Raw genomic sequence first — 21,692 nt, 5'->3', positions numbered from 1 at the left:
CAAGATTGCCTGTTACTAGTTTTTGCGGCAGGCATGTTACTGCCGTGGAGTGAGTCCAAGTGATACAGCTTCTGGCCAGTAATGTCGACAAACAACAGGGTCCAATGCGAACCAGTATCCGACCTGAAAACTAGAGGATTGTCACTAATGCATAGAAATGCATAATCCGAATTAAAGAAATTTAACTCCTTTAGGTGGGCATTCACATCAGCAGAGCTGCCATGCTTTATTAGTTGAGTCAGTGTTGGACCCAAAAAAACAACTTTAGATAAGCTGTCCTTATTGTTTTGCTCAAAAGACAGAAAGTAGGAATCAAGAATTGAGTCATCAATCCATCTACTATTCAGCCAGGATTTTTGTTCTAACTCAGCAATAGAAGATCTCAGCTCCGTCACAATACCTGTCAGCTCTGAGTTTTTGCAGATTGGAAGCAATTAGATCTGATTTTAGCTTATCAAGAACACTATTCCTGTCAGTGACCAAAGATTTCAATGACAAGCAGTCATGTGTCAGATTCTCTAACTTGGTTTTAGCATTAGTTAAGCTGGAAGACAAGGTGCTATTTTCTCTTAAAATACGGTCCTTTTCTTCTCGGATAACGTCTAGCTCATTAAATGATTCATTTAAGTCAGATCGCCTCCGTTGTTTTTTCTTTTTCAAGTCTGGACTCAAGAGTTAAAATATTACCTTGAAGTTCCTTAATTACAACTTCAGAATGTGATGTAGTACTCAGTGATTCATCCAATCGCTTAAGTAAGTTGGATATATTTAGCACAAGATCAGATAAAGTAATGTGAGGATGATTCGCTTCTAACTTTTTTAAATTCGTATACAGGCTCGTGACAAGGGACTCGGTATCATCGTTAAGATTGTTTGTATCTGTAAATATTTCTTCTATTACAGGCATTGCGACATTTGACATGCCACGAGTAATCACCATTTTAAAGAATATGGTACAAGAATAAATGGCAAATGAAATGTAGTAAGTTATGAAATAATAATACATGCTTAATTGGTAAAATAATAATTTACAAAGATAAAAACAAACATGCAACAATAAAACTAAGAACAAAAAACATAAAAGGCACTCCAATTTTTGTGGACAGACAGTTCAAGTCCAAACTGATGGAACAGCAACAGTCACAGAACTTCTCAGCCGGCGTTTGAAGAACAGCAAACCGCAGTACAAGGTGAGCAGCAATGTAGTGGTGAGGGAATTGAAGGCGCAATCAGCAACACTCGCAGCGGGTAGATAGGCCAGGACCGCTCGTGACAGTGATTAGTGACAGAGCAGGGATATTTCGGCGGCGGGCAGCGACTGGCTGTGTTGGCAGCGGCGCACGGTGGCCGCGTCGAGACTCGAAACTGCTCACGGTCGTGTAGTCCCGCTGCTGCACGTGTCCTTGAGTTTGGTTAGCCACGACAACCACATTCAGCTACTTACAATTGTCCGTCAAAACCACAGCATGCAAATGTTCTACCGAAGCACAATTAAGCCTTCCGACATATTAAAAACTATGTAACATGCAAATAATTATGTAATTTGAATAAAAATAACAGAGCTTTAAAACACCCGTCAATCTTCTGCAGACCAGGTCTGCCAACCAACACTGACTTAACTTTAAGCTTAAGGATAACTCAAGTTGGATATCATTCTAGCACATGGTAAGAGGCACAAAACATCCGAATATGTCCTTCCTTTTATTATTAATTTTTGAATGAAATCCAGTTGAAATAATTTCATTTCATTCATTCTTGATATGAATCAAGAACGATCATGGTCTCCAACCAACTTGATTGTTCTAATATAAGTGAATCAGTGTCTACCATTCGTGATGGGGTAGTGACGTTTTAACTTCCCTCGGGAAAACCCTTTACCGATTGTGGTGTTTGGAGTGTAAGAAAAAATTTTAAATGTAGGCTTGCCAAACTATTCCAAATTTTAGTCATAAAATATTTTACACTTCATTCATTAAACTTACAATCGAAATTGTAATCCACCACTTCTGTTCAACTTTGGTAAAACAAATTGCCCCAATTTTATAATTATTTTTAGTAGTGAGATATGTTTGCTAAAAATGCCAAAATTCACAGGTTACTGTATTTTTGAGCCAAACTATTCCTCTTCTTTACACACTAGGTGCGTAACAACATAGTTAAAAATCGTGATCTTCCATCAAGCATGAATTTAGGTATGACGGGAGAGAGTGTTTAGGTCACCCTCGGGCATGAATGCGTTAGAACCATGCGTAAATATATCCCATTGCTCATCTCAAGGAAACAGGGACTTCCTGATAATATACAAGTGAGATTTTTAAGAAGTTCCTTAAGTATCTCCAGTATCTCCTTCCCTTCTCAAAGGTATTGTTGAACATTCTTAAAATATATAATTTATAGTAATTCTGGAAAGACTCTAGCATGAATGTATTCTGTATTATTTGTACTTTATTCAAGAATAGATCTATTTTAATCACAAATGGAAAGCTCAATGAGTCCAATATTTCTCCTTAGTGAGATGAGGGAAGCAAGTTTTCTTCTCCAAACACAGCCTGGGGGACCAACGGTTGTAAGGACCTGGGGAGCGGAGGAGCTTGTAACTACAGGATCGCACATCCATCCCGGCCGAACGAGCGGGCCTTGCTCAACGTTGCTTGGCTTCATTATACTGTATTGTGGTAATAGCCGTACCCATTATTCTGCATCATAACCATTTAGTATAATTATTTGTGTCAATATCAAAGCTTTCGTATTTGAACTGTTATAAGTTTGTAATAATACAGTGTGGGTCAAATTAACTATTCAATATTATATGATAATAAGAAATAATTTATTATTTTACTCATAAAAATATCTACGGAATTGTTTACAATTGTTACTTTAATGTTATTCTACCATTAAATTTATATTTGTTAGAGTTTAAATATGTTCCAGGTTTTTAAAAGATAGCAGCAAAACAAAATTAATATAATGTATTCCGTCCACTTTAGCATTCAGTTTCTGAATTACATACAATTATAAAATGCAAACGAATATTATCTTTACAGCTTAACTCGGATGGTTTATGAGAATATTCTAACAGAGATATGTAAATAGAATGTTAAACCACAGAATAATTCTAGTCAGAAACTTACCTTGTGATTTCAAATAAGTCCGAGTGAGACTATGTAAATCAACTGGCAACTGGCAATAATTGTACACTCGTACTAATTATTATTATTACTAGAATATACAAATAAATCTATTTATTTCTCACGCTTTTCTCATTTATACTTTTAATACCCTGATTTCCTTACTAACCTTGTTAGAGGTACGCCATCAGTTATGTTAGATTATCAAAGCAAAGAATCATCCAAGCTTTATTAACAAAATATTATAAAAAAATATTAATGAATACCTTTTATATTTTACTTCTTTATAACACTTTTTTATCCTTATACCTTCACCTGTATTAAAGAGGGTTAGCCTTATTTTAATATGCCCATATAATAAATATAAACATATTGCTATCAAATATTTTGTATATTGTTTTTATATGTAAAGAATGTTTTTTTACAATCACTCACCACACGTTTTATATTTTAGAAATTTAGATCAAGCTTGATCCACCCTAACTTGGTGAATATGATGTTGGTTCCTGCGACTTTTAATTTTTGAAATGTGTTCCATAAAACTTTAATAAGCCACCCTTTTATTTCATGTAATATACTATTATAATGTTGTATCAATATCCCCACCTTTTACCTTTAAATAGGCCTCCAAGTAATCTTCATTAAAAGTTGGCAGTTTAAAATCTGATTTCCACAACTTATTGCTTCTACCCTCAGACACAGAAGTCTAAGGGAGTTGCTACTAACTGCACTTACAGAAACGGGCAATCTGTCCTCTTTTATGCATTCCGTAAGACTTCAACCCTGTTTATCACTGGAACTGCATCTCTATTCATATCTTACACCTCTTCAAGTGACCAAGCCATGTCTCAAGCACATATGAAAGGTTATTAACCGTTTTTTTACTTAAAGGACGAGATGTTCCAAGCCATACATAGCAGGAAGAAATGTATTAGAAAGCAAAATTAATAGCTTTGTACACAATTATCTAATTTATTAGTTTCAAATTTTAAGTTTTTTTTTATGAAAGTAAACAAATGATGTTACAGAGTTACACCTTTATAATTAGAATTAGTTTAATTTTGTATGTAAATTTACAAACCATTTAATATTCGATATGTTATAATCGAAGTACCTTGAATTTCGTAATAATTAAACAAAACAGGCTTGTACATAATATTTATGCTATCCACGTTTGAAAGCATTTTATTTTCCCTTACTCATTCATTATTTAGATCCAACAGAGGTAATAGACGCCATAAAGATAAGTTGCATTAACTTTAAGTCAAGTATCATTACCGTATCAGATGTCAAGTAAATGAAGAATGAAATTTCAATGAGACCTACACTTCTTCAAGATGTACACTTTACTCATTTTATACTTTTGATTGATATCTTGAATTCGTAGTTGAAAATAATTCTTATATAACAATAACTAATAAGTTCCGCATTTGTAGGAGAAAATAACTCGGAAATGCTCAGTGTATTGTTTTCTATGTTGACTTATTGTACACTTAATCCCTCAAATTACCGATGTTATACCTTTGTTACCTATATATACAGGCTGCTACTAACTGCACTTACAGAAACGGCAAGCTGTCCTCTTTTATGCATTCCGTAAGACTTCAACCCTGTTTATCACTGGAACTGCATTTCTATTCATATGTTACACCTTTTTAAGTGACCCGACTTCATGGTTCCAAAACACTGTTCTTTAATATTATGTGTAAATCTAAAATGGATAAGAGACTGGAATACTTTTTAGTGACAATCACTTATCTCTGGAGTACATACAACATATATATATATTATATATATATATATATATAAGCCTGTTAAATGTAATCAACTGTTATGTGTAAACATTTTTATGACAGCACAACCATATAATTAATTAATTTAACTATTATTATAAATTTCTTTACATTAAAGCCTTGAAAGCAAAAGAGACAGCTTGAGAATAACAACACGACTTATTTCAACTTTGTCTGGAATATTTTTAAGCACAGAGTTTATCTAATAGTAAAATTAGACGTTTTTAGGCAAATATACTTTTAACTGTACGTTTTAGCAAATATTAAGTATGCAGTGCTTGTTGAATACTTTAACGGAGATATCAACAGCAAAGTTACTATTTAAATGTAACTGTTATCTGAATACTGTTATAAAACCCATCTTAGTTGTCTTTTGCCAGAAGTAAAGCCTAATTTTTAAAAGGAAAAAAAAGCCCTCATAATTATGTAGATGTATATATTTTATTGAGGAAACAAGGCAAAATTAACTTTGCTCAAAACAATACAACGACCAGATTAAAATTGCAATAGCTATACATTTATGTCACATTGTCTCGACCATAGCTACAAGGCAAACTCCAGCATTGGTGTCGTGAATATAATTCACTCAAACCAGAAGTGATCATACACGTGCAAAGCCTAAAATAATAAGCATTGCTAATTTTTTGCTTAACGTCTTAAGCTGTTATCCATAGATACTGACATAACATAAAAATATGCCTTCTTCTGTTTCCAAACTACATAGAGTCCCAACCTTCATTACATATTAAGTACGTAAACTGAAAAGCTTTTAAATTTAATACTCTTCCACATTGGCTTATAATAGTTTATTTACTACTGAAATCGCTGTTTATCAGTAATTAAATATAATTCGTGTTATTTCAGGGTATTATTTACTCGTATTACGTGTAAATCTAAAATGGATAGGAGACTGGAATACCTTTTAGTGACAATCACTTATCTCTGGAGTGTTTAGAGTGCAATTAGAAATAATATGCCCATGGAGAGTCTTTTTTCGTCAAGAAACTGAATTTGAAGCCGCGGGCAACTACTAGTTACTCTAAATTTACTTCTTAACGAAACGAGACAGGTTAGTGTAAGGAAACCCATGAGTTTGTTATACACTACAATGTTGCACCAGTAATATCCAGATATTAGATAAAAGTACTATTTTCATTCTTCACTTTTATATCGAAAAGTTTTTGCTGTAGAATATAAAACATGTGTGATAGATTAGTGTTCGAGTATTGCTGTAATCTTATGTTTTGAAAATTTACTTATATGTCCTTCGGTGTCCTTTATCCTTTTTTCCAGTAAAGGGCCCGTGAGTTTTCAGAAAATCGATTAAACGTACGAAAAAAAAAATTGTACCGATCAACTTAAAGTTAAAACAGCTTAAAACTAATAATCCCAACGAACATTGCATCCTTGTAAATTCATGAATTCATTATATGAATCTGTTTGCACATGTAGTGTTAACAAATAACATTTACAGACAAACTAACCATGTTTGACGTCATATTTAAAAGAAGACATAGACAGAGTAGAAAGAAATTTTTAATTTTAAAGTAATAAAGTATAAATTTAACAAAAAGGCCACACTTATTCTTACCACTACAGGTTTTAAAAACGTTCCGTGTATACATTATGTCGCGAAGTTCCACCTTCATAAGATGCCCGTACTAGTTAAAAATAGTTTGTCCTGAATTTTTAATGTATTTTCATATATTATTCCTACATAACGATGAAAAGACACATTCTGGCTTTTAACTATTATCTATAGCAAATAGTGTGATAGAAAAATAAAGCAGTCTTTATTTTTTCGACTAGATGCCAGTTTATCCTGATGCCAATATTTCACGTGTGGATAGCATTATTAATTTGACTAGAATGTTCTATGTAAAATTAACAGAGTGCTTAAACTATTATTTTAACTTAATAAAATAGCTCATTTAATTGACATTTAATAGAAAATCATTGAGCGATATTATATTCTTATTTCCTTTCAAACGTGTCTAATAATTGTGAGTATGAAATATTTGGCAAGACTCCATGTTAGAAATTAATAAGTTTTATATTCAACTAAGTAAAACATCGATTACAAAAATTAAAACATTAAATTTATTTTTTATGATTAAATAGAGTATGAAATAACTTTGGTTGGAACCTTATTTATTAATAAGTATTCTGAGAAATATATATTTTATTATTGATTCAAAAGTTACACATAGTAAAATCCTCTTTATAATTTAAATAGATAAAATTTACCGTATCCATATTATTTAATTGTATTGCTTAGTAATTCTTTTAAAATATTACTGCTATTTTGAATACTACTATTGAGTAATTAAATTAATGTGTACTATAATGGACAATTCAAATTGTAATCAAATGGATTAGAATACAATTAGAAACTCATGGAAATTCGCACAGTATTGCCTTATGGTACGTTAGCAAATTACAACTGTAGTAGAAGAAAGCGGTCCTATTGCTTTCTAATATTCTCTGTTTAACTAGTTTTAAAACCAAAAACAACTCTATATACACAACTAATTAATAGACACAGATAAAATATCTTTAAAAATATTCCTTAATATCCATTAAGTTTTAAGTTTTCAAAGACTAAATGCGCATTATATAATTATGTACTTCATAATTACTTTTCCCATTAAAATAAGTCATTATTTAAATCAAAAGTAAAAAAAGATAACAATAAGACGAAATAAAGCAATTAATTTTTTATAAAATGACGGAAACATTGGCAAAACCAATTAGAATTTTGAGAGCTTGGATAATGAAATACGACTCCCTCTTTTCATGCAATGGCCTTTTTATTCATGCATTCATCGCTTTTTCCATAAATGTTATATGCGCAACCCTTCACTTTAATGTTCTTGCATTAAATACTCAGTTGATAATTGGAAAGGGTTGATTATTTCTATGAAAAAGGATTTCCTCAATTTTCAAAGTTAACTTAATAATTAAAGGACAAATAATACGAAAGTCTTACTGTGAATATTCTAGTTGAATTCAAGGAATAAATATGTTTTGTTTAGCGTCGATTTAAATCTCGAATGGATTATAAAAATCCATCCAAAAAGAGGTGGGAATTTACGTAATTGTGGTAATGAAAAGAAAGAGGAAAATAGTCTAATAAAATAAAAAGAAATATATCAGGTCAACACTGTGAGAAAGAAGGCAGCACACTCAAGCTGTTTTCAATAACATTATGTTGTCACTAATTTTTCACCATAATACCCGATAGACTCGTGTGTCGCTTATCATGATCAATCTGGTACTTTAAGTTATTTTCTTACCATAACGCAGGTGCAAGGGTTTTCCCACCAAACAAAAATAATATAATAAATATAATGCCCCCTTATTGCACCTTTGCGCTGCTTCCAGAATGAAAGAATATTCAGGATGTGCAACGTAGGGGATAAAGGCCACCTCCTTTGGATAAGTAGGGATAATGATCATGGTCACCTTAGAAAATGAAGGGACTAGCTCTGTTTCAGCCTCGTCCAATGAAAGGGGGCAGACGAAGCTGTGCTCCCTTGTGTTTAGGCTTATAGTGTTTTTTACATTAAAGGACTTCGACCCACTCGAACCGTCATCCTCCACAAAAAGCCAGACCTATCGACTATCAGGTATGGGTTCTACTAGCATATATAAATCTTCTGGGTAATAAGGGATTTTAATAATATCAGAGTAATTATAATAAATTTAACAGTTTATGACAAATTAATAAATAATGCGTACTTTTTAATTTGAAATTAAATTAAAGGATTGTTATAAATTCAAAATATATGAGTCTCGTACAGTAAAAAAATGCATTATATTTATTTTTACTTTTTTAACTTGCACATTTCAGTTGTATATCTAATTTCAATAAGGGGCCTAAACGAGTAAATATATCAGTGCTACGGGAAGCTCAGTTTTAAAAGACACGGCTAGACTCAGTTGAGTGGTTTCTCAGCCGTTAGACTAGTAGCTAGGGCCTATACAGTACTTAAATTTATACTCCCCTCCAAATAATATATATGGAAGGAATTGAATAATTAACTAAATTTGTTTGAGATTTGTACAGTACAACACTGTGACATCGGTCTATGTTAGCCGCAGCGAGCGTGCCGGACGGCTGTTGTCGTGTACCAACTGCACTCTTTTCGTGGTCTCTACTGTAATATTAAAATTAACAAACTTTCACTCTTAAAAAATGAAACTGGGGTATCTACAGAAGGAATGTACTTTTGAGGCCACAGTTTGAAACTCAAAATATCATGAATGGTATAAGCATATTAGTCAATTTCAGTCCCAATGCAATAAAAAACTACATTTTACATAATTTTAATTATCTTTAAGATAATTAGACACCATTGTTATGAAAAAATATTATTTGTTCAAATTAACTAACTGTATTTCAATAACATTAACAACAACAAAACAATTGTAATAAAATAAAAAATCGATTTACTTCAAAAAGTTAAAATTTTATGCTGAATATTATATACATAGGCCTATATGTACAGATATATCACATAATAAAAATTCATTTCGTAGGTAATGAGAGCAATAACATTTTTAACGGACTCCAAAACAATTACCTTATTTGTTTATAGTTCATTCGTCCTTCAAATACCACCATTTCACGTATTTTGTACACAAAATTGGGTTGTTTAGTTGAAACAAACCTAAATTTATCCTTTAAATGGTTTCCGTTGCTTTACTAATTTTTAATGTGATTTTATAAAATGATTCAGTATTTTTGTTTCGGTGTCTATTCTAACAATAACCGTGTTTTTGAGTAAACCAACTGAGTGATTTACCGGTTTTACCGGTTTTATCTAGATACCTAATCAACTACGAGTATACGGGGCTAATACTGTAATGTAACCTAATTACAGTACCATTTGTTTAGTATATCTTATCCTCTAAAAGTATTTAATTAGATTTTGTATGGGGGGAAGTTTACATTTTGGAATATAAAAACAACTTTTTCTCTACAAGAATCAATAGTTTCAACACTATAGATCCCTTGAGCATCATCAATCCATATCAAACATGCTAAGGACTGTGGCTTAACCCATAAAAGGGATTACGAGTCTAAAATATTTAAAATTATTATGTGATGAAATTATAGAAGCATGAAGTGTTCTCTGAAAAAGAGTAACTATTTCTCAAGTTAGTGTCAAATGTGTAAACAGTAAAATCAAATTACATTGAACGTCTATATCACAGGGTATACATATAAATTAAACACTTATACTAAATGAGACCTTTTTGAGGTTCTGAGGCAAGTTTTCTATAACAAGATAGTTTTATATTTTTAATTATATCTCATTTTACATAAATATAGCACATTTTTAAAACTTAATAACGTTTGTATTATACGTGTAGAGTCTTTAAACTGTATATTGCAGGAGTAACATGTGACGTATTAGGTTAACAATTAATTTCCGTTGTGTTTAACCCAGTTTCATACTGCTCCTCTTGGTTTGTTTAAATTGCCTGATGTGTAGATAACCGCGGCAAAGGAAGATTTCTCATAAATTCTTATATAAGCGAATAAGTAATGGCCTATTATATCAGATGGTATATATTTTTAAATGTTCAACATTACAATATACACCAATATATTAACACTATGTAAGTGATGGTGTGAGATAAGTACTTGACAGTTTTCTAGAGTGTTGGCTGGGAATGAATAAAACATGAGCCGGTGACCACCTCGTCATGTACCTTCCCGGGTTAGAGAACGACAGCAACCCTACCTCGACGTCGCTTCACCTATGAAAATTGTGCTCAGAAAGTCAAAATATCACAACCTATATTACTGAATTTTACCATAGGAAAGTTCATTATTAAATATTTTAGAATTATAAATTTTAGCAATTATTAGGTGGGATAAATAAATTATATATTTTGGCATAAATAAAACAAAGCTTAAAAAAAGACAACCGTGTTATCCTTCCAATCTTACCAGCACCCTATGTTCGCCCAGTACCGTGTGTATGTATATATTATCACTACCACTCAGTTAAATACACAATAGAGAAGTTTTGTTGCAATAAAGATTATGTCTTGTCATTAGATATTTTACTTTAAGTTATCGAAAGTTATCGATCGACAATACCGATATTCTATCTAGTACGGATATCGAGAATCGTAGCAAAAATAACATAAGATTGAATTTTTAAATTGTGTAAGTTTAATAAATATTGAACCAATATAACTAAAGTGAGTCTAAAATTTGTTTTCTTAAATCGAAAACTATTGTTATACGTTAGGAAAATCCAAATTTGTGAATTAAAAGGGAGAAAGTTATGGTTACAATTTTCTGATATATTACATGTTCAAGGATATATGATGATATATATTCAATAGTGGTAGTAAATTTACATTTTATTTTGATATAATTTGTACATAATTTAAATTTACATCAAAGAACATCAACAAAATGTGTGGTCAGCAGAACCCAGAAAAGAAAATTGATCTCAATAGATTTTAAAATATTAAATAGTTTTAAAACATATAATACAAGAGGAGCGAAACTGAAGGCTATTTTTACTGCAACCGAATATGGTTTCATTTCCTATTTAAATTGTTGTAGTTAAACTTAATAAAAAAAACTTTCTTCTCTTGATTATATGAGTGTACTATAAAAACGAATTTTTGAATAAAAACTAAAATTCTGTTGCTAGAAATATTACATTGAGAATCACATATATATATATATATGATTCTCCAGCTTCCAGAGATCCCAGAAAGTGTTAATTTTGCATATTTATGTATCTTCTCTTACATAGAATAATTACAGAATTGAATAGAATTACATTTAGAGTGAGCTCCCACAGTTTCTGTATATCTTCATGAGTCACCCTGTTGTATATATATAAATATATATAGTGTCCCAAACCTCCCTGAGTGATATTAATCATTTCAAACAAAAATGACATATAAAGATAGGTCGAAAAATTTCTCCTTTAGCAGCAAGCCTCAATTATTTATAAAAATGTATATCTACAACTAGTTAAGCTAAAGAAACCTTAGTTATTAAGTTAGGCACACAGGTTTCAATGGATAAAATAATCTTAAGAACAACGAAAACCATCGATGCATAAACACGCATGGTCATTTGTATCATGTGTGGTCACATACTACTCGGGGCTTCGGTGAAAAAACTATTTCGCCTCCTCCCGTTCCTTCTTACTGAGCACACCAACATATTTGAAACTAATAAACACAACACGTGCGTCTCAAAAGATTAATATTTTTTTGTAGTTAGGATGTTTGTAGTTATTGATTCAGGAAAAAAAATCATTCAAAACTACTTTCCTTATATTTTAAAAATTATATTATTGAAGAAAATCTTTGAAATTGATAGAATTAATTACCCTCGCGTTTTGGCTAAGAATTTATTGACTTGATATATGAAACAGGAATTCCAAAATCTGACAAATAAATTAAATTCTGTTAAGCAGAATTATTTATCTTTGTAAGCTTTTCAACTTCTATACTCAAATTTGTTTTAAAGAAACATAATGCATGTTTTATAGAACATATAATTGGTTGGAATCAGAATGAAATGTTATCATTAATGTATCATTTATTGTTAGTTAAAGTTAATAGAACATTAAGTCATGGAAAAAATACATTTCTTTTATATCCAATCTTAGTTCCAGAGAGCTCCCTCATTGTTTTTAATTCACTATATCGTAAACGGTACTCATTGAAAACTAACAATCTTTCTGCGTATATTAAAAGAACCTAGTAAAACAACATCACATAAATGGTAGGTGAAATTTGAAGAACTAAACTAACATAACTAAGGGGTTAACTGTTGTCAGTAGCGTAGCCAGAAATTTCTTTCGGGGGGGGGTCCGAAACCGGAGGATCAGGGGGACGTTTTGTGTGTTATTTGCCAATGAATTCACTGGTAAAAGGTAAATACCAAAAATATGGAGCTTTAATAACTACGCCTTATAGAAAGTGGAAAGATGTAATAGGCAAATTAAACTCACAGCAACTCTAGTACCACAAATTTTCTTGTATAGCTACAGAAACTTTACGAAGTTCGATTCTGGCCGAGTAGAAGGCACCAAAGTGATGTTGGATTCACTGGATAAGAAAGAAAAAGAACAAAACAGAGCGTCATTCAAGCCTATAATTGACTCAACTATATTCTGTGGAGAAAATGAAATACCCCTTCGGGGACATTGGACCATTGACGGCCGAAAACCCTTTAGAAAAGAAGGGCGATTTTCGAGCGTTGCTAGGGTACAGATCAAACTAACGGTCGGAAAATGCACCGGAAAAACTCTACTGATTAGAAGTTCGGCCACTTTAGATTTCACTGATTGGGGTATTTATGAATGAGTTATAATGACGATTTTGTGTATCATTACACTGTAGACGAGTATATAATTATCGGAAAAAATCACTTACGGTCGGAAATAAAATACACCTGAAAAACTCTAATGATTAGAACTTCAACTACTTCGGACTTCGGTTATTGAGGTAAACGTGGTATTTTTTATTGAGTTAGGACGACGATGTTTTGTTATCATTAAAACTGTACTCGACTACCTATATAATTATCGAGAACAAAATCACTTCCGGTCGGTAAATACCGAAGAAAAGCTCTCTACTGATTCGTTTTGACGATTTTGGATTTCACTGGTTGAGTGGTTGAGGTAAAAGTAGTAATTATGTTAGGACATTGAATTTAGAGATGAATTCAACGCCGACTAATAAATATATAATTATCGAGAAAAAAAACAAAAATAATCACTTCCCTTCGGAATATACTAAGGAAAATGAAATAATACCTCAGTCAGTGAAATCCAAAGTAGTCGGAAGTTCTTATCAGTAGAGGTTTTCCGGTGTATTATCTGACCGGAAGCGATTTTTTCAATTTTTCTTTGATAATTATATAAGTATTAGTCGGCGTTCAATTGATGCCTAAAATCAATGTTCTAACATAATTCTAAGTACCACTTTTATCTCAACGACTCAACCAGTGAAATCCAAAATCGTCAAAATCTGATTCAGTAGAGCTTTTTCCTCGGTATATTCCGACCGGAGGTAATAATAATATAATAATAAAAATACTTTTTATTGTGTCAACAATAATAAAAATTACACACAATCGTCAAATTAAATTATTTAGAAATATGTATATCTATTTTAAATTGCCCCCATTCATACCCGTTCATACACAGTCCACACTCATTCCTAAGACTGATACATACTTACAGCCATACGTTTTAAAATCTTCTAAATTTTACCACCAGAAATAGAGGATGATCGAATTACTTTAAATTTCATCCCAGCGGCTCATTATAAACTCTTCCACTGAATAAAACACCCTCGACACCAAAAAGTGTCTCAATCGACCTTTAAATTTTGTTGGTTAATTCAAATTTTTGATTTCATCAGGGAGCTTGTTGATCAGCTTAACACCAACCTCGGATGGCAAACGTTTGAATGCGGCTGTAACCGAAGGTTGTCCCTACCTCTTGTCCCGTATTGATAGACGTCCCTACCCCGGACGAACTCGCACTTAAATCGGCAGTACAGGGCGACATCGAGGATGTAGAGACAGGACAAAGTTAGGAATCCAAGCTCCCTAAAGGCACCTCTGCATGAATTTTGGGATTTAAATTTTGAAATGATGCGGACAGCTTTCTTTTGACTTCTAAATACTCGCTCAAATTTGTATTTAGAACAGCTGCCCCATAGCCTCGACTCGTACATTATATGGGGGTGTACAAGGCCATTTTTAGTACATCCCAGGAGCAAAATTTTGAAAGGTTCCGTAGAGCATAAATGCCTGAAGAAACCTTTGAGCAGGTAATATCAATGTGATTGTCTCAAGTCAGACTTCGATTAAGGTAGCCTACATTCCGAGGAACTTGGTGGAATCCTTTAACTTGGATTTTCCTCTATGAGGACATCGTACTGAATACATGAACTCAGAAGCGATGAGTTCCGCCTGGTGATGTACACAAGGAACAAGACTGGTCCAAGTATAGATCTTGGGATTACCTTAAGGACAACGTCTACAAAACAAAGCCTCAACATTTAAATGAAGTGAGACAAAGAATACCGTACTTCAACAATGTCAGACGATTCCTCAAGTTGCCCTGCAAAATTCTGTTAATATTTTTTATGTGCGTTTTTCCAACTGACAAATAACCGGAGGTGAACAATTTGAACATTTACTATGAAAACATTTGGTAAGTAAACATCTTTTTGAAATAAAACCTTTGAACAGCCGCCATTTTGTACTGGATCAATCTTTTTGAGTGTGGTTTGCGGCATTAAACTCTGCTAGATAAGCCCTTTAATGATGATATTGACCTATGCTCTTATCTAAGATTTCCTTCTGACTCTTTGCGGGACGTCCCCATGATATTACAGAAAACTGATAGTTCCTTCAAAAAAGTAGATTTTTAGGTGTAGTGTTGATGTACCAAATCTTGTTGATTTATCTGTTATCGTTCAGAAAATATTATACCTGTGCAGGACTTTATGTACACCCTGTATAAAAAAATTGAAATAGATTTGACAAAAAAGGAGGTCAAATTTAAAATTCTCTCTTGAGGAAAATATTCTGTACAACTTTTTATTCGTCTGAAGCCGCAGTTAATCTTAATCTCACTTTTTTAAGTGGAAAAGTCTTGCCAAAGAGGATTCAGAAATCGCCTTCCACAACGTGACTCCATAGCTAAAAAAATGGTAAATTTGTTCGAAATGTACAATTTTTAAGGTTTTTTTTGTTTAAGAAACTAGATAGACACCGAGGGCATTATAGCGCCCTGGCAAGCGCAAAGAAAACTTGATCAAGTTAAGAGTTCCGCTCTAGGTTAGAATACATTTTAATACCTAACAGCGAGACATAATCTGAAAGTACGAGAGAATCTCCATTGTAATGAAATGTTTAGATCTTAGTCTTATCAACATTTAATTGGAGGTATTTATTGACAACCATGAATGAAGTTGATCTAATGTACTGAGTAACAATTTTGGAAGAGATTCGAGATATAGTAACACTAGAATCGTTAGATTAATAGAAAAGGTTATACTCAATATGAGTTCCAAGTTCATTATAATATATACAATATAATAAAAATCAATGGTTCCAAAATCGACACTAGTGGGACACCTGCTCTAAACTCATTAAAATTTCAAACAGTTTTTTTATTTTTGTGGGATACTTGCTCGCACTTCTTCATTTTATTTAGTAAGAAGCAAACCAATTAAGGGGTATGACTCTAAAACCGCAGGCTTCAAGTTTACAAAGCAAAAGATTATGGTACCCAGTGTCAAAGGTTTTTCTATCTTGACAAAATATGCCTATGGTGCTCTCTTTCCTGATCACGAACAAAACCTATGCACAACACCAAAGAGTTCATAGCATCGCAGGTCAAATTAACTGATTCTCAAAGATGACATAGTGTGAGATAAGAAAATCTACGAGTCTATTATGATTAGTAATTTCAAAAATCTTTCCAAATATTGGAAACTATTGAAATTTGACGAAAATCGTTCATAGACAGTTTGTCGTATTCTTATAAATGAACAAAAATATAAATAACTGCAGCATTGTAGGAAATTTCCCTCAAGAAATTTACCTATCAACAATTATTGCCAATGGAGTGGTTACCAAATGCAATATCTGTTGAATGAAAAATCTATGCTTGTGAGATGAGATGATTCATGAACTCGGTTTAGTTTCCTCCACAAATATTCTGAGAAGGCTATACACAGATTCACTTTTCACGTAATTTTCAGATACGAAGATATCGACTTCTTGATCCTCATGATCAGAAAAACCGTACCGAGCAACCCACAAGATCCACATTAATTCATATGTTATCAATGCACGATCCACCAGAGCCAGTCGGCCGTGAGACACAGCCTTCAACCCAAAGCTTTTTATTCAGCTTTTATCAGTAATCTGATTGGCCTTATTTGAATTTGACAAAGAATTGTTTAATTTGTTATAGTATCAGTCTATGTTTCTAAATTGAGTTAATAATCTAGTATGAAATAGCGAGTTATTAATACAACAGTCAGTGGCGTAGCGAAGGGGGGGGTCCAGGGGGTCCGGACCCCCCCCGAAATTTTAAGACGTATTAAAAAATAAAGCATGGAGCAGGAGAAAAAAGGACAGTTATCATTACTCTTGTCTACAAACATTAAATTGATTGATTTCACTGATTGAAGTGACCGTTGTTAAAAATATAATTGTCCTTTCGTTTAAATCATAAGGTATAAAACGATACTTTTGGGCTCGGCCTTTCGGATAGTGTTGTGTAATCACGGTATTTATATAGGGCGCGGTCACGTGACGTCGCAAAGTAACCTGAACCGTAACACGGCGAACAGTTTAAATTAGCGACCACTTCGTTCAAATTCGTCGTGGGGACGTAAAGTGACTGCTTAGAATTTAGTTACGACGTTGATTTTAGGTATCATTAAACTGTAAATGTGTATATAATTATCGAAAAAAATCACTTTCGGTCGGAAAATACACTTGAAAAACTACTGATTAGAACTTCAACTAATTTGGACTTCAATAATTGAGGTTAAACGTGCGGTTTTCGATTGAGTTACGACGACGATTTTTGTTATTGTTTTTGTTAACTGTACACCGTACCTATATAATTATCGTGAAAAAAAATCACTTCCGGTCGGTAAATACCGAAGAAAAGCTCTCAACCGATTCAAGTTTTGACGATTTTGGATTTCATTGGTTGAGTGGTTGAGGTAAAAGTGATACTTAGGATTATGTTAGGACGGTGATTTTAGGTATTAATTGAACGCCGACTAATACATATAAAATTATCGAGAAAAAAACATTTAATCATTTTAAATTAGAAACTATGGAGTCCCACAGGGATCTATACTTGGACCAGTCTTGTTCCTTGTGTACATCACCAGGCGGAACTCATCGCTTCTGAGTTCATGTATTCAGTACGATGTCCTCATAGAGGAAAATCCAAGTTAAGGATTCCACCAAGTTCCTCGGAATGTAGGCTACCTTAATCGAAGTCTGACTTGAGACAATCACATTGATATTACCTGCTCAAAGGTTTCTTCAGGCATTTATGCTCTACGGAACCTTTCAAAATTTTGCTCCTGGGATGTACTAAAAATGGCCTTGTACACCCCCATATAATGTACGAGTCGAGGCTATGGGGCAGCTGTTCTAAATACAAATTTGAGCGAGTATTTAGAAGTCAAAAGAAAGCTGTCCGCATCATTTCAAAATTTAAATCCCAAAATTCATGCAGAGGTGCCTTTAGGGAGCTTGGATTCCTAACTTTGTCCTGTCTCTACATCCTCGATGTCGCCCTGTACTGCCGATTTAAGTGCGAGTTCGTCCGGGGTAGGGACGTCTATCAATACGGGACAAGAGGTAGGGACAACCTTCGGTTACAGCCGCATTCAAACGTTTGCCATCCGAGGTTGGTGTTAAGCTGATCAACAAGCTCCCTGATGAAATCAAAAATTTGAATTAACCAACAAAATTTAAAGGTCGATTGAGACACTTTTTGGTGTCGAGGGTGTTTTATTCAGTGGAAGAGTTTATAATGAGCCGCTGGGATGAAATTTAAAGTAATTCGATCATCCTCTATTTCTGGTGGTAAAATTTAGAAGATTTTAAAACGTATGGCTGTAAGTATGTATCAGTCTTAGGAATGAGTGTGGACTGTGTATGAACGGGTATGAATGGGGGCAATTTAAAATAGATATACATATTTCTAAATAATTTAATTTGACGATTGTGTGTAATTTTTATTATTGTTGACACAATAAAAAGTATTTTTATTATTATATTATTATTACCTCCGGTCGGAATATACCGAGGAAAAGCTCTACTGAATCAGATTTTGACGATTTTGGATTTCACTGGTTGAGTCGTTGAGATAAAAGTGGTACTTAGAATTATGTTAGAACATTGATTTTAGGCATCAATTGAACGCCGACTAATACTTATATAATTATCAAAGAAAAATTGAAAAAATCGCTTCCGGTCAGATAATACACCGGAAAACCTCTACTGATAAGAACTTCCGACTACTTTGGATTTCACTGACTGAGGTATTATTTCATTTTCCTTAGTATATTCCGAAGGGAAGTGATTATTTTTGTTTTTTTCTCGATAATTATATATTTATTAGTCGGCGTTGAATTCATCTCTAAATTCAATGTCCTAACATAATTACTACTTTTACCTCAACCACTCAACCAGTGAAATCCAAAATCGTCAAAACGAATCAGTAGAGAGCTTTTCTTCGGTATTTACCGACCGGAAGTGATTTTGTTCTCGATAATTATATAGGTAGTCGAGTACAGTTTAATGATAACAAAACATCGTCGTCCTAACTCAATAAAAAATACCACGTTTACCTCAATAACCGAAGTCCGAAGTAGTTGAAGTTCTAATCATTAGAGTTTTTCAGGTGTATTTTATTTCCGACCGTAAGTGATTTTTTCCGATAATTATATACTCGTCTACAGTGTAATGATACACAAAATCGTCATTATAACTCATTCATAAATACCCCAATCAGTGAAATCTAAAGTGGCCGAACTTCTAATCAGTAGAGTTTTTCCGGTGCATTTTCCGACCGTTAGTTTGATCTGTACCCTAGCAACGCTCGAAAATCGCCCTTCTTTTCTAAAGGGTTTTCGGCCGTCAATGGTCCAATGTCCCCGAAGGGGTATTTCATTTTCTCCACAGAATATAGTTGAGTCAATTATAGGCTTGAATGAAGCTCTGTTTTCGAGGAAATTTGTAGTTAATACTTTGCTTTGATTGTGTTACTATAGAAATTAGAAGTTCATAAAACTTATCATAAGCGAGCGAGGCATTTGATTGATTGTAAACACTACTCCAGTCTTGAGAGTCGAGTTTACTCATCAACTGTTCATTGTTGACACGATATGCCGGCCGCTCAACTGTGACCTTGAACGCATCAGCTGGCATCCCAGCTGTTATTGTTTTTATCATTACAGCTGTCATAAAGTGATCCGTTACATAACTCTCTATAACCTCTGCCTTAATGTCTAACTTATTTTTATTGTGATTCTTCACTAAGATATGATCTATACAAGACTTGGAATTACCACACACCCTGGTTGGTAAGTTGACTAACGATTCAAATCCATTATAAGATAAGATCATATTATATTCATCTATAACATTATTATCCTCTAAGATATTCAAATTCATATCCCCAACAATCACAAAATATTTGTATGTTTTAATGCTTGGTTTACTCAAATGTTCCCTTAGTTCATCAATAAACATAGTACTTGAGTACTGATGCCTTCGGTAAATAGCCATTAAACTCATTTCACAGCCCAATTCATTAAACGTAAGAATTATTACATCGGATGTTTTGAAGTTTATTGTTACCTCTCTTCGACTGAATTGATACTTGAATGTATAAAAATAGCAACACCTCCAGCTTTACAAAATTCATTTGTTTTAACGTACAGAATATAATTAGGAATTTTATATAGATGTACTTCATCATTATTTATCCAAATTTCGGTAAGAACTATTATTTTGGGAAAATATGTTAAAACAGAAAGTTCAGAAAGAAATATATCAAAATTTGCCCTCATGCTTCTAATATTTTGATGCACAACTGCTATAGCATTATTTTGATTAATAAATTCAATACTTTTATAACAACTCATACAAAAAAGAAAAAAAATCAATAAATAACAATATACATATTTAGTAGTTTAATAGTCATATTCAATAGTTTATAGGCTACGAAACATACAAGAATACAGCATTGTAAGTATGGACATACCTTCAAATTTACTAAAAGAAACAATAATCTTCCTATACTTTTCCAAGGTCAGAGAGGCTTTTTATTAATATTACCGGTCCATTATCGACTTTTCTTAGAAAAATGTTTCCTCTCCGCACCCACAACCACTTGTAGCCTTGTTTTCTCTTCTCATCCCTTGCCATAGCTAGCAGCTTCCTTCTCATTGGGGTTAATGACTCGTTCAGATAAACAGGACTGTCCGTTGGCAAGTTCAGATGCCTTGTAGAAAGGTCCTTCTTAACTCTTCTTTTTGCCAATAATGTATCCGCATCCATTCTTCTCACGAATTTGACCATAATTCCAGGAGGATCCTTGGAATTAGGTTTCTTTCCTAGAGTGTGGCATGCGTCAATCATGGTATCCTGAATATCAAATCCCAAGGCACTACCCACATCCTTCACTGCTTGCATCACATCATTATCCTTAACTGGCACACCCTGGATTTCAACGCAATTTCTTCTAGAATACTGGTCAGTCTCGTCCAACTTGTCCTCTAACACTTGAATTCTATCTTTCAATATTTTATTTTCTATTGAGAGTTGGTCAATCTTCTCCATGTATTCTGTAATTTTTGTAGTCTGCTCTTTAAGTAACAAGGTATTCTCGTTTAGCTTATCATTTAATACTTCATATGAAGTGTTGAAATCTTTAACTGATGATTTATGCTCACTTGTAAGTTCTTGTATAGCTTTCAAGATATCATTAAGCGTCAACTTACCATCACTGGCCTCATCTTCAAATGACATACTGCGCCGTCGTGCCTCATTACATGGATCGCATCTCCATACAATTCCAGCACCAGTTTGATACTCAATATCAGCTTTACTTACTTTAACGCATGACCCATGGAAGTCTTTCTCACAATCACAGCACGTTATCTTTATCTGCTTAGCAGTTATTGATCTGTTACAGACTGCACACATCGCCAT

General features: G+C 33.2%; 1 protein-coding gene across 1 annotated transcript; it reads right to left on the bottom strand.

Moving 5' to 3' along the window:
* Nucleotides 1-1,229: 1,229 nt before the first annotated feature.
* Nucleotides 1,230-21,692, bottom strand: LOC124353603. The gene is made up of 2 exons (XM_046803520.1): nucleotides 20,817-21,692; nucleotides 1,230-1,436 (listed from the first exon to the last, which is right to left on the bottom strand). Exons 1-2 carry the CDS (start codon nucleotides 21,690-21,692, stop codon nucleotides 1,230-1,232), a joined length of 1,083 nt encoding a protein of 360 aa, XP_046659476.1.

Source organism: Homalodisca vitripennis, chromosome 1 (genome assembly GCF_021130785.1).
Source record: "Homalodisca vitripennis isolate AUS2020 chromosome 1, UT_GWSS_2.1, whole genome shotgun sequence".
NCBI lineage: Eukaryota > Metazoa > Arthropoda > Insecta > Hemiptera > Cicadellidae > Homalodisca > Homalodisca vitripennis.
The sequence above is the reverse complement of the archived record's forward strand: the minus strand, read 5'-3'. Positions and strand labels throughout refer to the sequence as shown.

Excerpts from the sequence above, each read along its gene's own strand:
- LOC124353603 (XM_046803520.1), bottom strand. The coding sequence starts at position 21,692 with ATGGCGATGTGTGCAGTCTGTAACAGATCAATAACTGCTAAGCAGATA. Across the intron at positions 1,437-20,816 it reads GAAAAGTCGATAATGGACCG|CTGAATGTGGTTGTCGTGGC; the intron begins GTAATATTAATA and ends AATTGTAAGTAG.